Source organism: Semicossyphus pulcher, unplaced genomic scaffold, assembly GCF_022749685.1.
Source record: "Semicossyphus pulcher isolate SPU_LCO1_2020_fin unplaced genomic scaffold, fSemPul1.0.p SCAF_18, whole genome shotgun sequence".
NCBI lineage: Eukaryota > Metazoa > Chordata > Actinopteri > Labriformes > Labridae > Semicossyphus > Semicossyphus pulcher.
In genome coordinates this window covers 19,571,122-19,590,472 of record NW_027211691.1, presented here as the reverse complement: position 1 = coordinate 19,590,472, position 19,351 = coordinate 19,571,122, and the positions used below count along the sequence as shown (strand labels likewise).

The following is a 19,351-nucleotide window of genomic DNA, read 5'->3' as shown; positions in this document are numbered from 1 at the left end:
TCATGTATTATCAAACCCAGCACACAAAGACGAAAAGAGACTTGAAATATAATTTCCATTTTTATTAAAACCATACAAACATTTGTAGTCAGTTATAAAAGAGCAAAGTGGCTCTTCTGGCGGAGGGCAGTGCTGGGCCCTTGAACTCTCCGCTCTGAGCCAGATGTGTCTGGCCTCGACCCAGGGCCTGGGAATCCCTGCTCTCAGAGTCAATTCTTTATTGGCCCCAGGATACTTCCCATTTCCTCTGCTAAACCTACAGAAAGAGTATTGTATTTACACATTTGATATAAAAAAAAAAAGAAAAGCACAATAAATGTGAAAACTTAAAAAAACAAAATCAAAGAAAAGTAGAATGCATTTCGCAAGTCTTTACTTTTCTGATATTCAGACTTTTCTTATATAAACGTTCTATCATTTCATCTTTTTTTCTGGTCTCACGAGACACTTTAAATGATCTTTAATTTTTTTATAATTCACAATGGAAGATTGGCAGTGATCTTTCTCTTTACCGACAGGCAGATACTTATAAGGCACATACCTCAATGTAATTTCCTCCCTTCAAAAGGAAATGATTTCTACTTTTTGGAAGAAAAAAAAAACACCATCAATGCACAGCTACAAAAATGACAAAAGTACCAAAGAACAATAAAACAATTTGTACCTCATTGCTTTGACGCTGAATAAAAGGTAAACTACTCAATATTCTGTGTTCAGTCGCATGAGACTGCAAGGCAATACTAACACTGTCGACAAAGTCACTGCAATACTTGGTGGCAGTACACATTCTGAATTTAAGAGCTTTGGAAAAAAAACAATACAGATGGTTTCCTATGAAACAAAACACACCACTTTACAGCATTTATCATCATGAGTGAGAAATTCATGTGCTGTGGACCACTGTAGGTCATTAAGACAGATTAAAAACAAAGTACTCATATCTATTTATGTACGCATACATAAAGCACCAAATGGGCCCTTTGATCATCAAGGAGAAAATGTCTGTTTCCATAACAGCTCCGAGAAACCGTGCAATCCAACATCAATAATTAGATTATCACAACCGGAATATAAAAGCACTGTTATATACACGTGTGAGTACCTTAGCTGACTAACTAAATTGAGCCATTTAGATATCAAGTAGACGACTATCTATGGTGCCTCCATGACTCGGATGTGTGGACTCGATACCGTACTGCAGTTACAAAAACACCACTTGGTAAAACTTGGTAGAAGCACTAAAACATTAACAGATTCACAAAAGTATCATACAAACAAAATGACAACAGATGTAAAGACACCACTTATTAAAACCTATGATATATAAAGATATCATCAGGGCCTGTTAAATCAATGACCCATGTCCGACCTGCTGCAGAAGAATGGATTTAGCGGCTTTGTACCTGGGGGATCAGAGCAGGAGACACTTGGCACACGGGCTTGTCTATGTACCTTGATAGACTGAGTTCATGTTTAACCTTGAATTCATGCATTTTTACCATCAGTGTGTACAGCAAAAACAGTGACGATACACAGAATACTGTTTTCAAGAAGTGAGCTTCTGCTCACCATCACGTAGTATACAAAGAGAAGAGCTTCCAAAAATAGCTTTCATTCCAGAAAAGGAATAAAACTATTTATCTATACATATTTTTGACACATCCCATTTCTGTGTGGGATGACATTTTTACAAAATAAATGGGTTTGGCATCTGCCTGTTCCACAACACTTTAAGTACATAATATAGTTCTCATAATTGCCACTTTGGTCTTAATCTTCACATACACCAGAGTTTTTCTCTTTCTTTTTTCCTTAGGGAGGACATAGCTGAGAGAGAGCGAGCAGCTACTGCATGATTGCCAGAAACTTGCTCTCCTCAGCAAGTGTGGTGAGGAGGGAGCTCATGTCCCCAATTGCCATGTTGTTCAGGCCCGGGGCCACACTGTGGAAGGTCGCGGATGCTCGAGGGGTGGTCAGCCGTGATGAGGTCCTGGACAGACCTTGAAAGATGGAGGGACTCAACACCCCTGAGACCAGGCTACCCTGGTCGAAGCCATCCTCCAGCATGGCACTAAAGTCCAGGCTTGCCCCCTCGTCTAATACAACAGGCACATTGCCATCCACCGTGCTGGTCACCTGGTCAGCACCAGGGGAGAGAAGGGCAACAGAGTTCCCGCTGCCACTACCACTACCTTGTCCCACAGGCTCAGCCATGGAGTCCAGTAAGCACTGGTCCTCCAGAACAGGGTACGAGGAGGCCTTGCAATCAGCTGGTTCGTAAGAGAGGCAGTTGCCATAGCCCTGCTCTAAGTATCCATGGTCTGGGGCCTCGAGTTTTAGCACTGATACCTGATGCGCAAGGGAACAGTGGTCCAGTTGTTGCTGATGGTTAAGACTAGCCTGGATTTCAACAGAGTTCTCGGGAGTGATGTACTGCTGGGGCTTGACCAAGTTTCTACAACTGTTCGGCGGACGAGGGGCATGAAACTGCCGATTGTGATGAAGAGCAGTTTCTTGGGAGAGGCTGGGTGGGTGGTCCATAGAGGCCCTGGTAAGAACTAGATTGTTCCCAACCTGGCAAGAGGTGCTTCTGTTGTGGTTCTGCAGGAATTGGCTCTGTTTCTGAGGTCCATGAGAGGCCTGCTGTTTGTAGCCCTGCAGAAGAGGCCCATCATTGATCTGTGCGAAGTTAGGCCTTCCAAAAGTGTTTGTAGAGTTGTGACCAGAGACTCTCATCTCCATGCAGGAGTTGGGCGATGTCTCTAGCTTCACCTCAGGGTTGACATAGCAAGAACTTTGAGACTGATTAGCCTGGGCACAACTGTTCTGGAAATCAAGGGACACTTGTTGCTGAACAACCATGTTTCCAAACCTGCCAAATGGCACAGATGCGGGTCCATCCGTACCTGACCACCTTCCACACTGTGTCTGGTTGTTTTGTTCCCTCTGAGGAGACCTGTCAGCACTTCCAGAGCTCACTTCATTCCACTGGATTGGAAGCTTACTTGGGCTCTTTCGCTCTCTTCCGTTCTGCTGCTGTTGGAGACAGTGAGGCCCAGGGAAGGCCATATTTAACCCAGTCGTGATCGGTTCTGTCGCCTCCACAGATACATTGGAGGTGTCCCTTTGGCTAGGAGCTATTTGGTCCTCCAAATGCATGTATGAGCCATCATCCACCTGAACCTGGGAGTGCAGATACTGCACTAGGTCATCTGGTAGCATATCCTCATCCCCAAGCAACAGACTGGCTTCCCCATCCTCCATGGCCAGGGCTTCTAAGGCTGCATGTTCTGCAATGCTTGGAGTGTAAGGTGAGTGCTGCAGACCTCTTTGCAGGTTGCCCTCAGAGCGAGTGTAATTCTGTAGGCTAAAGTTGCGAGTTTCAGGTGTAGAATAATGTGACAGAGGTGGAAGAGGGTGGAGGTTGTTAAGGCTGTTGAAGCGTTGTACTGGGGGCAAGTTGCAAATATCAGGAGCCTGCGTCCGCACTGGGTCACTGGCCCTCCGGTTCCCATTCAGTGGCCCCTCGCCAGGATAGAGGACCCTTCTCCTGTAGCCTGAATGTCCCGTATACCCATTGGTGTACCCGTTGGTGCCGTCATTGCAGCGATGTGGTCTGACAAGAGGCGGCAAAGAGTGGTTGCTACCACCCTCGTCCATCATGGCCATGCGAGTCTTCAAACTCATGCGCTCCATGTTGGGTAGAGGCGTGGGAGGTGGGCCGCCAGTTGCTGCTGCATACTTGGCTTTCAGATGGTAGTGCTGTGCTGGGGTTAAATTGAGCATCCCCCGTGACCCTCCTCCTCCGCCTATACCTACACCTCCTAGACCTCCACACCCCCCACCTGAGAGTATCCCTCCACCCCCTCCTCCTACCCCACCTCCATACTGGCTTGCCTCGCTGGACCGGCGGGAGGCATCAGTTGAGATTGGGTCATAAGAGTCGGTGGAGCTTAGGTTGTGGCGGCGGCGGTGGTGGGCAGCTGTCATCATGCCCTCACTCTGAGAGGCCTGGCTGGAGCGTCGACTGGAGAAGCAGGGGGAGATGCCTGAGGAGCGTCGACTGCTGCTCAGGTAGGCTGAACTGGTGGCGCTGCCGCTGCTGTCACGCCGGTCTCGGAGCAAATTAAGCACTGTAAGCTCTGTGCTGCCCAGCTCAGCATGAGCAGGTGGCTGAGGAGCAGACACCCCCCACTGCCTGCCCAGACAGGATCCTGCAGAACAAAACAGAGAAAGGAAAAGGAATGAAGAAAGTTTGGACAGCGACAGAGAAAACAAGGAAATTATGAGGCGATAGGGGAATTACAGGAGAATGAGAGAGAAAAAAGCGTGTGGAGAGATCTCTCTCACAGATGTTGCCATGGACAATAGGCAGCACTTGGCCATGAAACATTGTTACATGCTTTTTTCTCTGATATGATGTACAGCTTGATATGGTTTTGATACCATTTTCCAGCGGAGCAGTACATTTTAAGCATTTGTTTTGCCTAAATGCTTCAGCCAAGATGGAATTCAGGATAATTTATTTCACAAAGAGAGATTTGTACACATATTTTTGGTGACGGGAATTCCATCTACACATACTTAACTGTAAACTGCTCTCAGGTTGAAATAAGAGTACTTCATGCCAAGAATACTTTGGAAAAAAACAGAATTCAAAACATTATTTCTGGAGGCCTGTGGCTCAGAGGTAGAGCGGGTTGTCCTCTAATTGATAGACTGGCGGTTCTATCCCCGGCTCCTGCAGTCCACATGCAGTAGTGGACAAAGTACACAACTTCATTAATTGAGTCAGAGTATAGATACTCCTGGGCAAATATTACTCCAATATAAGTGAAAGTTGCTCAGTCAAATTATTACTTGAGCTAGCATTCAAGTATTCAAACTACTTGTTATGTAGGATGTATGAAGTTTGCGCGCGGTAAACAGAGCGAACATTTTAAACGATACAAATCTTTCTTCATTTAAAAAAAAATTCAAACATGGGCTGAAGATACGGCCATGGGTGCTCAGGTGGAGAACCGTCATCCTTCTCTGCCGTAGCCATCATTACCACCACTAAGTGAACCGCCTGATCTGAGTGATGTTTGCTCTACGTTCAACCGTGGAGACGTGCAAGGTACAGGTACAGCAACATCACTTAGACCAGGGGTGCCCAATCCTGCTCCTGGAGAGCTACCTTCCTGCATGTTTTAGGTTTCTCTGTACTTGAACACAGCTGATTTGAATGATCTGCTCGTTATCAACTGAAGCTTCTCAGGGGATTGATAATGAGCATAACATTCGAATCAGGTGTGGAGCATGGAGAAACCTAAAACATGCAGGAAGGTAGCTCTCCAGGAGCAGGTTTGGGCACCCCTGACTTAGACAAACCAGACGCAGAACTATACAAAGACAGTTTATTGTCTTTGGGATTTTAGAAATCAAATGTAGTGGAGTAAAAGTAACAAGTTTCCCCCCAAAATAATACTCAATTAAAGTACAGATAGCCTACTCAAAAAATTACTCAAGTAAATTTACTTTGTTACTGTCCACCTCTGTCCACAAGTGTCTCTCGGTGAAACACTGAACCCCAAATTACTCTGAAGGCAGGCCGTACCCACCCACCTTATGGGCATCCTGGTACTATGCATAGCAGAATAGCACACATTTCCATACCTGCTTGGACCTCAAATTCAATTAAAAAAAATGAAGCTTAAAATAGCTGAAAAAATTGAGCTTACCCTTCCCCAGGATGGTGGGTAGCGTGGAACCTTTTGGGGGCGGTGTAGGGGACAGGGGGCCCGGCCTGGGCAGCGCTCCATTCACCTGCTTCAGCCTCTCCATCTTGATATGCTCCATCCAGCGCAGGGGGCGGCCAACACTTCGCCTCGCCTGCAGGGTCAACATGGCAGTTGTTGCCGTGGAGACTGTGGAGTCCATGATGGGGGCCGGCTCACCCTCACACTCCTCGTCCGCCTCTTCGTCGTTATCCTCTTTCTCCCCGTTCTCCTCCAGCCCCTCCCCTGGTGAGCGTCCGGCGCTCACAGCAAGCTGGACTCCACTGCTGGGATAGGTGCTGATGGGGGACTGGTCACTGCTGCATGTAGACTGACCGCCAGGGCTTGGCTGAGACGTCTGACAGACACAGACGGGGGAAAGGAAAATTTAGGAAGAACAAAAATAAGACGGCAAAGTAATACCGAGTTTATTTTAGGTAAGACATGGGAAGATAAACAATGTCATAAGTCACAAAGAATGATGTAATGTAATCTGTTGAATGACACATCACTTATAACATTACAAAATGATAGATATCCATTAAAGACCATAATAGAAGATTACTCTGTTCAAGTGTTTATACAATCATCTTGCATAATCGCTGCAGTTTGAGCTGGTTTGTCAAACCAAATAACTTCGAAAGACAATGTTTTGCGCATTATTGGGGCATGAGTAATCGCCCCCTGTGATCCAGCCGGAACACGCACGAAAAAAAACAAAAGAGAGAAATGTTTTGGGTTGTTTTCAGAGGATACACAAATAGGATAAAGGCCTCTTGTGAGACGGACTGGTGCCTAATTAGGTTGTTGACTGAATTTGAGGATCTATGTGGCACTGAGGAATAATGGAATTACTTTTTTGGCATTAGTATCAACAGTGTTTCGAGGGTATTCACACTGTTAACTGTGTGAATGATTTTGGCTGTGCAGTGGAGCCCTGGGCAGGATACTTTCAGTGCCCTCACAGTTCTGCCCAAATGCTCTGTCTTTGGTTAATATCATCGCCCTTTTCAAAGTGTTTTACAATGAATGACTAAACTTTTTTATGAAAATGAGGCATGAGGGGAAACCTACAATGAGAACAAAACTGGTGAAAGTCAAGCAGTAGTGATGGGGTGAGAAAAGTCAGACGGACGATAAAAAGCAAGAAAAGAATGCTTTACGAATATAGGGATACCTATCTCACCTGATTACCCACTGTCCTTAGAAAGGGAAGAGAGTAATGCCGAAGCATTGGATAGAAGAAAACGTTTACCCATTAGAAGATGTCAGTGTTAATGTGAATGATCCAAATTCAAAGTTAAATCACACAGAAAACTAAATACTAGGCATTTAAAGGAGAGGAATTAGTAGTTTAAGTATTAGAAAAGAATAAAAATAAAGGTGTGAATGAACTGATACGAAAGGTAAAGTCTCACCATGGGCTTCTCTGTCTTGATGGACTTGACCTGCAGACATTCATCCTGTTTTGAGGTAGCATGATTGTACTCCCTTTGGTCCGTATACCCACCCAGGGGCAGTTGCCCCGGGGACCGGCCCTGGCTGTTGCCCCCAGGCTCCCTAGGCTGGGGGGGAGGGCGCGGGTAATCTCCACGCTGCTTCTTTGTGACATGCGCCTCGGGTCCGTGAACTGTCTTCACGTGCTTGCGTAAGGAGCTAGGGTCTGTGTAGCGTTTTGTGCAGCCGGGGATTTTACACACATACGGTTTCTGGAAATGAAAGACAGAAAATGCATGTAAACACCAAATTCATGTAAGTAAAAGCAGCTTAACTGTCTGAAAATATGTAAGTTAGTACCTCATTTGAGTGTGTGCGATTCTGATGTTTCGCCCGATCTGAGGCATTGGAAAAGGCCTTGTTGCAGCCCTCGTGTTCGCACACATAAGGTTTTTCTCCCGTGTGGGATCGTAAGTGAGTCTTAAGGTTTTCCAGACGGGAGTAGGCCTTGGCACAGCCCTCAAACTGCAAGAAGAGGAAGACGAGGAAGTGGACATCACTCTTGGAGCCGAATCTTGTTTAAGCAAATCACATGTAAAACAGCACATCATCTGCAAAGAAACGAATCTAACCGAGCGGGATCCTTACCGTGCATTTGTGGGGTTTTTCCCCTGTGTGCCTGCGCATGTGGACCACCAGCATGTACTGAGCCTTGAAGGGCTTCTGCTCTCGAGAGCATTCCTCCCATCGACATACAAACTCCTTCTTTTCCCCGTGGATGTGGTCATTGTTGATGTGCTAGAAAAGAAGATGACAGAACTTCAACCAAACCGATCGATGGATTTTGATTCGCTCTTGCTGCGTCTGTTAACGAGAGTTTTACTATGGACTATGCAATTTTATTTTGCCTTGAGTGGACTTGTTGTTGTGTGTTACTATCTCTTTTTTCTAAGTCTTTTCTTCCTTTCTTTCGGGCCTTTGTTTCTCTGCCTCACTCTGACCAAATCTGCACAAACAAGGGGGAAAAGGCAGGCTTCAGTGTCCGATCTGAACAGGATTTTTCAAATAAAACCCTGTCACTACGCATCACATTTGGCCCTCGACTCTCCGTGACAAGTGCTGACAGTTGTGCTGCCGTGGCAACTTCCAATCTGAGGCTTAGGAGGACGGGGAGGTGGGAGGGAGGTGAGGGAAAGGGACAAGAAACCAGAAGTTCAGTCGAGGCATCTGAAAAGCGAGGGCTTTACAACTCCGGCCAAGCATTATATCTGTGGACACCACCTTTCTCTTTCCCCTTTTTCTGCTTCTTTCTTTCCTTACTAACTGCTTGCAAAACCAGGTAAGTGGTGGATGTTCAGAGGAATGAAAAAGGGTAGGAGGAAAAAAGGACCCTCTGGGGATGAAGTCAACATCTGGCTCTCTCTTAGAGACAACACTGTGGTGGCCTCTGAAGTGCCTTTCCGGGAGCAATTTAAACCCAGAGAGACAGACACAATATCCTGACCAAAAGAAACCGGTATTATTACATTCCTTAGAAGCGGAGAGGAGTCTTTTTACCTTGAGGGTGAATGAAGAAGAAGGGATGGCAACAGGAGAGAAGGAAGGGGGAGAAACAGAAACTTGACTTCGAATGCTCTGGGGAAAACGTGCTCTCTTTGAGCACTTGCTGTCAACATCGTTGAGCTATCAACCATGCAGGACCAAAGCAAATAAAGTATTCAGGGTCAGTTCCCCTCCGGGCACGACACTGATCCGACAATGGCATCTTTGTACCTTCCCTGTGGCTTGCCCAGTGGACGGATCATGACCCCGCATTGAACCACCAGCCGTGACCGTCACATCCACAAGGACCCGCTCTATTTTTAATCTTTCTTCAAGACTTATTGACCCAAAGTCACTTCTAACAAAAAAAACACTGTTTCCAGTTATACCAAAGGAGGAGTATCGACAAATGAGTCAGCGCAGAAACAGCAGGGAGCGACAGCAAAAGCAAAGAGTAAAATTGACACTAATATATCCGCAAAGGACCTCCATTATTCTCACTTGACATTTTTTAATTTCAAAGTGACAAAACAAGACTAATTCCACAGAAAATGATTGGGGACTGGATGACCACAGACGTTAGTGAAGTTTCCCCAAGATTGATCTCCTCCTCAGCACGGTCAGAGGCTGAGAAAACCTGACTCGTCTTCTCTTTTTCTCCCGCTCTGTGAGGGAATCCCTGTGGCAAGCAATCGCTCTGTTGTGAGCAGCGTTCAATATCCCCGGGCTGAGAGCGATGGGAGCACGCTGCGGTGTTGGATCACGCGGGTGGCTGGCACGACACGAGCGCACGCACACACAGGCGGATACACACTCGCACCCTGTTTGTACAAATGAAGGAGGTCGTTGACGGGTGTGATGCATGAGCCTCTGAGCTGACAGAGAGGGGGACAGACAGCACGGGGAGAGGGGCCGCCGAGAAACCTAATGGCATGATCTAATGGCAATTCTTATTGAATCAATAATCTCCATGCTGAGCAGACAGGCCCCGTTGGCCGGCTAAATCGACAAACAGGTGCTGATAGCGGCGGCGCGGCAGGTTATTCATCTTCCCCCTGCCAGCTTATCGGCCAACAACTGTAAAAACGCCACCAAGATGGATTTAGAGGGGAGTCGCACGACAGGGAGCACCAGGGACACGGACACAGGGGACACTGTAGCCGTCTGTGACGTATGAGAGGCGCAAACACACACACATACACACAGGTGCGGGCGCTGCAGCAGTGCATGGCTGCATTGCAACATCTATAAACAAATTAAACTAAAAACACAGAGAATTTTACACTTGTGTTTTGATGTTTTCTAAAGAATAAAAGCCTCCCTCTATGCAAATCCTTAAACCCACACATCTCCACACACTCATATAACACACACAATCTCATTTTTTTTACTATTTACCAGCATTTGCCCACTTCAGTATCCATCTCCATGTCTCCTTATCAAGCTCTCTCTGGGACGCAGCCCTCATGCATTAGAATGCAAGCGTGCATGAAAAGAGGGCCTGTTTACAAGGCAATTTCACTAAGCTGTGGGACCCGCAACACCGTTTAGCTTTATCAAACACCGCCTAATAAATCATATGCTCTTTTGTGATGTCAGTTGCTGAAGTGCTTTGTGTAAAGAGAGTGGGGAGGAAAAAAAAGAGCATGAAAAAGGCAAAGCAGGGAGGAGGGAGGAAGTTAAGGGGGGAAAAATTGAGTGAAGGAGGGAGGATGAGAGTAAGTGAGCGAGCGAGCAGGGGGCAGGGAGCTAGAATTGGCATGTGTAATTCAGCACAGTCTTTTCATCTTAGAGTAAGATACTCTTGACAGATAAGGAGCCTAATCCTTCTCCTGATCAAAAAAAATCTGCATTTTACCAATTAAAAGCCCGCGCCAGCAGCCAGAGAGGGGGGCAGTCTTCAGACTGCGCCCGCGTTTATCTCGCTGTAACACCGGGGAGGCGCGCAGCAGCCGCCCCAGCAAGGCTGCACACAGGGAGAGTCGGCTCCCCATCACAGCGCCACCTATGTAGACGACCTGGAAGAGAGTGGTGGACTGTGGAGGGCGGGAAGGGCCTGATGAGAACACACACATGCAGACCACCAACCCCATCAGACAGCCTTCATATGCAGTCTAAAATACTAAGGGGGTGTGACTCTGACCTGTGACCTTTGCTGCATGTCCTCCCCACTCTATCCTTTTGTGTGCAGCAACTATTGCCTAAAAAACGTCTTTACCACACAGATGAAAAAATGGCTAACTTACATTTTTTCATCGTACAAGAGCACTGGATGCATAGCGCCCTTGTAGATTTCTCCACAGTGAAGTATCAGCGTTAGGTCCTTGTTCAGCAAAGGCCACATTAGTGAATTATGGGAGTGTGGGGTTGGCATCTCAGGCGACACAAAAAAGCCCACTTCAAGAGAGACATTAAAGAAGCCACCAGGCCTTATCTTTAAAAGTACTCCCTCCGAGGGGAAAGAGGGAGGGGGAGAGAAAATGAAAGAGAAAATGAGTGAGGGAGAGGTTTATGCCCAGAAATGGGGAAGCAGAAGAATGTGGAGCTGAGCGGAGAGAGAGAGAGGGAGACGGAGGAGAAATGTAACAAATGAAATAAATACAGCAAAGTAAAATTGACACCCGCCTCGCTTTTGCTGACTGGGTAGGCCAGATAAGTGAGCTAAATTGCGTAGATCTGATGTTTATCTTATCGGCTGCACCGAGAGCGCTTAAACGCAGATGATAAAGGAGCGCCACGGCGTGTCATGGTGAGAGCACGTTGGAGAGTGTAAAAATATGCATGAAGAGCGCGGCAGGAGAGCTTTTGAACAAGGTGGAACGCGATGAGGGTGGTGTGGAGGCTTAATTCTAAAATTAGGCCAACCACAAAGAGATCTGCCGAGCTGTTACTTTTAATACCTCAAACTAACATTTATTTGATGACGTAGGCTGTCAGCACAGCAGTCAGACTAATATAAATCCTTGTATAAACTTTATTCAAACGTTAGTGGTTAACCGACCAAGGAGAAAGTGCTATTTTTTTTCTTATCATGTTTTTCTCCCCAAAGCTATTTCAAAAGACAAGTACAGGGGGAAGGGACGCTTCATTGTTTGGTTATATGGAAATCCCCCCCACACCACCCTCCCCCCAAACCCCTCCCAGTGTGTGAGGAGAGCCACTGTGGTCCAAATACTGTACTTATCCTATTACTGAGGGGGGTGGGGGTGCACAGAGATAAGAGCATTTTCTCGTCCGTGCAGCTGAATTAGAGGGCAGGGATTCTGTAGGCGAAGACTTTTTATTGGCATCTCTCCGCATATCTGCATGTGCATAGAAAATGAGAAATAAAATGCAATATCAGAAAGTCAAATGCCGGAGAAAAAAACAATTCCGTGATGGAAAAAATGGGAAACTAATAAGGATTTTGTTGGCGATCTGATAATAAGTGCAGCTTGGCAAGGTTATGGAGGAATGAGAGGACGTTGTTTTTTTAGCTCAGATGGCCACCTGGTGTGACTACAGTAGGGGGAGGATGTGAGCACGCTTTTCCAACCCCTCCTCCTCCTCCAGCACCACCTTAACTCATCCCACCTCCTGAAACAGGGGCAAGAAGTTGTCAAGATCCTCAACCTTTGAGCCGAGCCCTTCAAACACTGGAGGCAGCCCATTCCGCGCTGAGGATATCAATTATAGATAGGGGTTACCACCGCGGCTGAGGATTGCAATGTCAAGACGGCAAATAGACAGCTGTGAAGAGCTGAGGATCTTTCTATCAGATGTGTGCTGATGTGTGTTTCATGTGTGTGTGTGTGTGTGTGCACTCCAGCGTCTCTTGTATTCGGCATCATATTGGTGTATTTTCAACACTTCTCCAACTTCAGTGAGCAGACGAGTGAGAGGTTCACAGGCCGCGACAGAGCAGCAGAGCTAATAGCGTCAGTGTAAGTAGCCCTACTGGGGGTGACACGACCGTAATATCATTAATATTTAGCTTAACGCTGACCCCTCCGGCGCAATGCGATGAGAGCCATCCATCTCCAGGGCTGTGTGAGAGTTGTGATAACAGCCAGGAGGAGGAGGGCCGGCCCAGTGTTGTACACAAAGCTCACATCCTGACTCTGGGAGGCTTTAACCCGCCAAATCAGTTAGCCCCGTTCAGCTTTTTGAGCCCATTACCACCGTCTCTGGATCCAATCAGGAATCCAGCAGCAGTATCAGTCAATGCCTGCAGCTCTGACTCCACTGTACTGTATGTTGCTGCTGCACGGACACGCAGGCAGGGGTTGGGGCATTGTGCAGAGTGCAGCTGCGGCTGAGGTTGCTGGGATGGACAGAGTTTGAGGAGAGCAATTTTGACACCTCGCACAGCATACAAACCAAAACACACTGTAATTTTGGAGTGTGTTTTCTGAGCTGCATCGAGAAATCTTTTGTATGTGTTTTCACCTAACTTAAAGCTGTAAGCACCTCTAAAGAGAGAAATGCAGCAGCTATCTTCTGATACAATTTTTTCCCTTCTAAGAGCGATTCTGATACCTCAACTTGAGTATTGGTCGATGTCACTTCCACACCAGTGCAATTTAAAAAAGTTATTTTTTTTAAACAACTTTATTCTACTTATGTGTACGGATGTTATAAGATTGCTATAATTGCTGGCCCTGCTGAGTACACTAAAAGAATCCTACTCTAAAAACAAGCTGAGCACCAAGAAACAATCAAAGCTAACCTTAGCTGCATTAGCCGCTAGTAGCCACTCCTGTCGGTTCTGAATAGCTTTAGAAACCCTAATTTTTATCATTAAACTGCTTTATGTTGTGTTTTTATGTTTTTATTACCTTAACTTTAAACTAAGACAAAAATTACAGCCCTAAAATGTGTGACTAGCTAACATTGGTTGCTGCCATTTAGCTAGCTTGACTTAAGTTACACTCGACGTTAGCAAAACGGCAGCAAGCTAGTCACACATTTTCAAGGCTGTAATTTTTTCGTAGCTTAAAGATAAAATAATATGAACTAAAAACACAACATGAAACTGCTTTATGTTGTGTTTTTAGGTTTATAGTACCTTAACTTTCAGCCATAAAAAAATTACAGCCTTAAAATGTGTGACTAGCTTACACTGGTTGCTGCCATTTTGCTAGCTTGACTTAAATTATGCTCTCTGCTAGCAATGCACAGTTGTTGTTTGCCAACATCGCATGATAACTGACATGAAATATTCTTTCTTTCTAGTATCCTGACAAACATTGATGTACATAACTGCTTGGGGCAGCTTCATGTGGATAATTAAACATTCTGCGATAGAATAGAAGTGTAAAAAAAAAGCAGCTTTAGCCACGTGTGTGCGTGTGCTACTTACTTGTACTAGCTGCTCCTGCGTGTCAAACTCGCGGCAGCAGTTCTCCCAGTGGCAGTTTGTCTCGTAAACCACCTCTGGCTCCTGTTTGTTCTCATCCTTGTCCCCTTCCTCTTTCACCAGGGTCATCCCATCAGGATGGTCCTGAGGAACAACAGTGAAAAAGTTCTTGTTCAAAAACACGTTAACAGAAATAAATGTGCTAAATACTAGGCTTTGACAGAAAGGTCTAAAAGCTACAGGAACTGCCTTCCATCCAAATTTGTCATGAAAGGTATTTTTTCACCGCCCTGCTGGTTTACATGAAAGGCTCAGTGAAAAATGATTTGGTTACAGGTCTCAGCCACAGCGCCCCTGTTAATCCGGCCGTGTTTGTCTGCCTGGGAGAAGTGTGGAGGGAGGAAATGTAGCGCTGAAAGCCCTGCTCTGTATTTGGGAGTTGTTATACGACAGGACCGGGGCGAGTATTTGAAGAATCTAACCCCTTTTCCTGCTGTAGGTTGCTCTATTAGCTCAGACATATTTCACTGTCACCGTTTGGTGGCTGAGCAGAGCGCTGGTGTGGGCGCATACAGGAGAGCTTCTACCACATCTGCTGCTGCCCGACTCTAACAGGGTTTTTCCTGCAGATGCAAACACTTACTGTTACCACATTCGTCTTTCATTTCGCCGGCCACTTAAAATTTTGATTAAACAAAAGAAAAAACAATTTCCTTCCAGTCTTGCAAAGATCAATTTCGCTTCGGAAACAGCGACTGATAAGAGCAGGGTGGGAAACTAACACCAACAAAGAGCCAAATGCAGGTACATAAATACAAACTGTGGCTGGTAAGCTTGTCTATTGTTGCAGCCACTTTGGCACGTGAGCAGTCATTATATAGGCTTCCTATTCTACTGGAAAAGATCTAAAAATAAAAAACTGCTGGTGAATTGTGGGATTTACCAAACAGTGTTTGCCAGTATGTCGATGACTGCAGAATATCTTACATAGCCAGTGAGAAGAACTATGTTTTTATATTGTTGGAAATGTAGGTAATCTCCACCTGTACACTCACTGCGCCTGGGCTCGGCAACTCTTCCTCTGGCTTCATTTTGGAGCGTTTGTGGTGCATGGGGTCTCCTGTGCTGCTCACTGCAGATTCACTTGTTGGTTTGGTCTGTGGAAACAAAACAATATTTTAAAAACCCCGTCCAGTGAAAATCAAGTGTTTAACCTTCTTCATGTGCTACAAGACATATCAGGGACAACACCAGCAGTCATCTCCATGGCTGGGCCTGTCTGCTTTTAAACTGCAGTGTACCAAGGACAGGCTGAACAACACGTTTTCAGATTGGCAGGTTTGAGACGTCACAAACCTAAGGAGCCAATCCCGTTAACGGACGGGGTGACGCTATGCATATCATTATGTGTAACCTATGGCAACCACTTTGGCGATGCGCGAGCCAGCTGTAACCGTCATCGTAATTTTTGCAAACTCACTTCTGACTACTAACGTTAACGTTACTGCTAATTACTACATTTCAAGCTAGCTAAGTTTCAACAAGTTGCAGCTAAACGATGGCAGAGGCGTGTTTTGTTTTCACGACGGAGGGGGCGGTTGGAAATTTGCATAGTGGGCGGGGCCTATGCAGATTAGGAATTTGTAATGAGGGAGAAATAGGAGATGCCTTGGGAGGATTTTTAAAAGGTAATTAAACGTATTTTTGCAGAAAAAACATATCAGACACAATTTATTATTTTAAGCAGAGCATTTTATACGTCTTAAAACATGACTGGAGCTGCTCTTTAAGCACCCATTTGACAAAATGCAGATGCTTCCATCTTCTATCTTACTTTTCTTTCTGTGCTATCCTCCGTAGTAGCATTAAAAATGCATGTGATGCTTATAAGTCACTCAATCATTTGCTTAATCAAGCATAAAAAAAACAACTGCGGTTGCACCATAATGACTTTCGTACCCTCAGTCCCCTGCAAACTATATAAATGAAAAACTAAGCTATTTACTGTATCACATTAGCTCCTCTAATCACAGCAATTAAAACAAACTCATGGAGCAATTCACTGAACCGTTCACCGAACCAACACATGACCTGACTTTGGCCCTGACTTAAATTCACCCATGGGGGAATTCTTGTTACACACTGAGCCCACAAGAAGAAAATAATTTCTGATTAAGTTTTGGAAAGTTTTCTTGAAAATGTTTTTCACAGGACACTCTCTTAGCGATGCTTTCAGTCTCCGTCAAGAGAGCACTTTCTTACTTTCTTTGCTGAAACATGAGATTCAGCTCTGGCCCCAAAGCAATATTCTGTTTATTCAGGAGAAAGAAAAGGCAATTTTTGCGCCCAATTTGAATCAGGCCTCATTCCACATAACACCAAACTGAAGCGAAGAGGAACAGCAGGGAGGACGCGTAATAAACACTGAATATTTACTTCAAATATGGGCCCGCACATACAGTAAGGGCTGAGGAAGGAGAGAAAAGCCCCTTTGGATCCATCCATCCATGTCAATATTCCCTCTCTATATCCTTGTTCTCTCTCTAGTGATTAATGGAGTCAGCGGTGGGATTCTATGCTAACAAGCCCCTTGTTGTTTGCTGCAGGCACGTTCTGCGCCATGCTCGGCAGTCTAAAAAACAAGAGACAACACAAGTAGGAGGAAGCTCCCAGGAGAGGAGCGCATGGAGGGGGGGTCCTGCCTGTACCACGTTAGCTTGCTGTGTTTCACTGAGATGTGGCTGGCATGCGACGCCGCTATCTATTACCTGTGATGATGAATCGCACAGGCGCCTGCCGCCGCTCTCACCTGTGAGGAGTCGTTGGAGAGGGCTGAGCGCTCGCTGGCGCTGAGCCCCGAGGGGGGGATGCCGGGTACGGGCCTCTGGGTGGCGAAAGCCGGCGACGGGTGGATGAGGGGCGGGCTGTGGCCGAAGGCGGAGCCCACGATGCCCGGTTGGCGGCCCATCAGCTGCTGGTGCACATGCAGAGCGACCGGGGTTGGAGGGTAGGCGAAGCTCAACGCTGGGCTAGAGGAGACAAGAGGAGTTATATGAGATAAAATAATCATCAAAACTTCACCAAAACATAAGTTGGAAGGCAATGAGGCAAAAAAAAGGGAAGACAGTGAATAAATGGATTGTTCTGGATAGTTCCTCCTCCCTGAGGACAATCTGACAGGAGATTGTGTGGTAATGCTGGAACCACGGGGCTGCCGGCAAATCCCTGCCAATGAATGTTCAGCTTGTTAACACAGTGAATTATCATGCGGTCTGTGTAAGGCAGTATGTCATTCTTCCACTGGGCAAATGATACAGATGATAAACAATCTGAGTGTGTCGTATAGCCATGTAAATAAAGCTAAATTAATTCCCTGTTCCGTCAGTTTATTTCGCCTCAACCTGAGCTAACTTTGTTTATCCTCTAAATCCCAGAAGCCACCAAACCTCCTCTGGGGTCTGTCGAACCACAGGTGAACCAGCGGATAAACACACGTCTGTGTGGCTCCACATTCATCCTGCGCTGCGACGCCTCGCTCTGCTGCGACCCATACGTCTGCTGATCTTATTACGAGCCGAGTGGAAATCAATGGGCCGAGACACATTTGGGGGCCCGTCCGCTTGTCATATCACTCATCAGTCTGCTGGCTCGGGCTATTCGGCTCCTGTCAGCGGGACAGTGGCTGAGCGTGCAGCGTGATTGATCAGGCTCTTCTTACAGATCGCTGATCAATGGCTGTGGGTGGGGCGATGGATCTTTCCTTTTCCACTCTCTCTTCTTTTCTTTTGCGTCCCCTGTTTGCTCGCTGTTTGTACCGGGGCGTGATGTATGTGATGTTTCCGTGAGGTGCACCGGATGACTGACACGAGCCGCCGGGGAGGCAGGCTGACTGGCTGGCTGGGAGATCATCACCCACATGGGGGTTTGATACGGACAACACACACTTTCTTCCTCTCACACACACACATGCAAAAGAGTGCATTGTAACTACCGTAATATTACCGATCAGTTGAGCTCTACAAGTGTGAAAAACACCGATCAATGATATGATCCCACCTCAGGGGAGATCCTTCTGTTTGATCTACCATTGGCACATTTCAGTCCCTCAATGGCCTCCAAGAGAGACACAAAATCAATCAAATCCTCTGAATGACATCCTAACAGAGCGTTTTTTTTACACCTTTAAAGTTCCCTTGAAATCAAAGCCGAAGTTTAATGCGGGTCAGTTACCTGATGGCTCCGGCTGAGAGGTGGCCGTAGGAGCCGCTGGTGGAGGAGCTGGAGCGGGAGTTGTTGAGCATCGTGACGAGGGAGTTGGGCGAGTTTCGGATCATCGTCTGCAGGTCGAAGCTGTGCTCGGAGAGCGGGGAGATGGGCAGAGGACGCTTCCTGCTGGGCCGCGACGGCAGCCTCGGGCTCGGGAAACGAGAGCCTGCAGGATAAGGAGGAGAATTAAAGTGTAAATAAACCTGCTCTCTTGGTTCCATGTTTTTTTGAAGGAGCTAAATTCCCAAAAATTAGTCACAGATGGAAAAAAAAGCCGTGATTTTGTGTTTGACTTCATCCAAACTCTAACCTAATCTAACCCCAACAGATGACACTTTTGTCAATCATCAGACAAAAGGCTCGTCTGAATGAGTGTTCGGCTGTCACTTGATGCACTGCTTGCATTTCATCCCTGAGCAAACATGCCTTTTATGTTGGAGAAATGCTCTGACTGTGTATGGTAATATTTAATCAAGTCCAATTTGACTCGTTATTCAAATGCAATCAAATGTGTTGACTGGAAACACTAAAAAAAGGGGGTTTGAAAAGGTAAAAGGCGGAATCGGCACGAGCATTCTCTGTGCACATACAATGAGCCACGGGTGGAGATTAAAACATGACTTTTGTTGTCTTTTCACATGGAGATGTCACAAACAAGACAGGGAAAAACAGAGGCAGATGGAAGGAGGGGAGACAGAAAGAAAGCGCTGAGGGGATGTCGTGCTTTGTGCGTGAACTGACACAATGACTTTGTGACTCAAGACTTGGAAATAAAACATTTTGAGTTATTTGATAAAAGCGAACAAAACCAGCTTACGCAGCCCCGATAACCCCCCTCCATATTTACGTCCCCCACAATCCATCCATCTCCCGAACGTAAATGCTCCATCTCTCGTCTGACACATCCAACGATTACAGAGCGCTCCATTCACATGGTAATCAGAGTGTGTGGATGGGAGCGTGTGTGTGTGTGTGCAGCAGTGGTGTTCTGGCATACGTAGGCCTGAGC

At 46.2% G+C, this 19,351-nt stretch overlaps 1 protein-coding gene across 2 annotated transcripts in view; it reads right to left on the bottom strand.

The window, feature by feature from the left end:
- Window positions 1–62: 62 nt before the first annotated feature.
- The window catches only part of gli3 (GLI family zinc finger 3), a 105,138-nt gene continuing 85,849 nt past the window's right edge, over window positions 63–19,351 (bottom strand). The window contains exons 7-15 of one of the 2 annotated variants that reach the window (XM_069667197.1): window positions 18,307–18,508; window positions 16,886–17,105; window positions 15,120–15,233; window positions 14,080–14,220; window positions 7,845–7,994; window positions 7,557–7,721; window positions 7,178–7,468; window positions 5,724–6,117; window positions 63–4,214 (exon numbers count right to left, since the gene is read on the bottom strand). In XM_069667197.1, the coding sequence (XP_069523298.1) occupies window positions 1,846–4,214; window positions 5,724–6,117; window positions 7,178–7,468; window positions 7,557–7,721; window positions 7,845–7,994; window positions 14,080–14,220; window positions 15,120–15,233; window positions 16,886–17,105; window positions 18,307–18,508 (4,046 nt within the window). In that variant the 3' untranslated portion in view covers window positions 63–1,845. The remainder of the gene's footprint in view (window positions 4,215–5,723; window positions 6,118–7,177; window positions 7,469–7,556; window positions 7,722–7,844; window positions 7,995–14,079; window positions 14,221–15,119; window positions 15,234–16,885; window positions 17,106–18,306; window positions 18,509–19,351) is intronic. The other variant, XM_069667198.1, reaches the window with a different exon arrangement.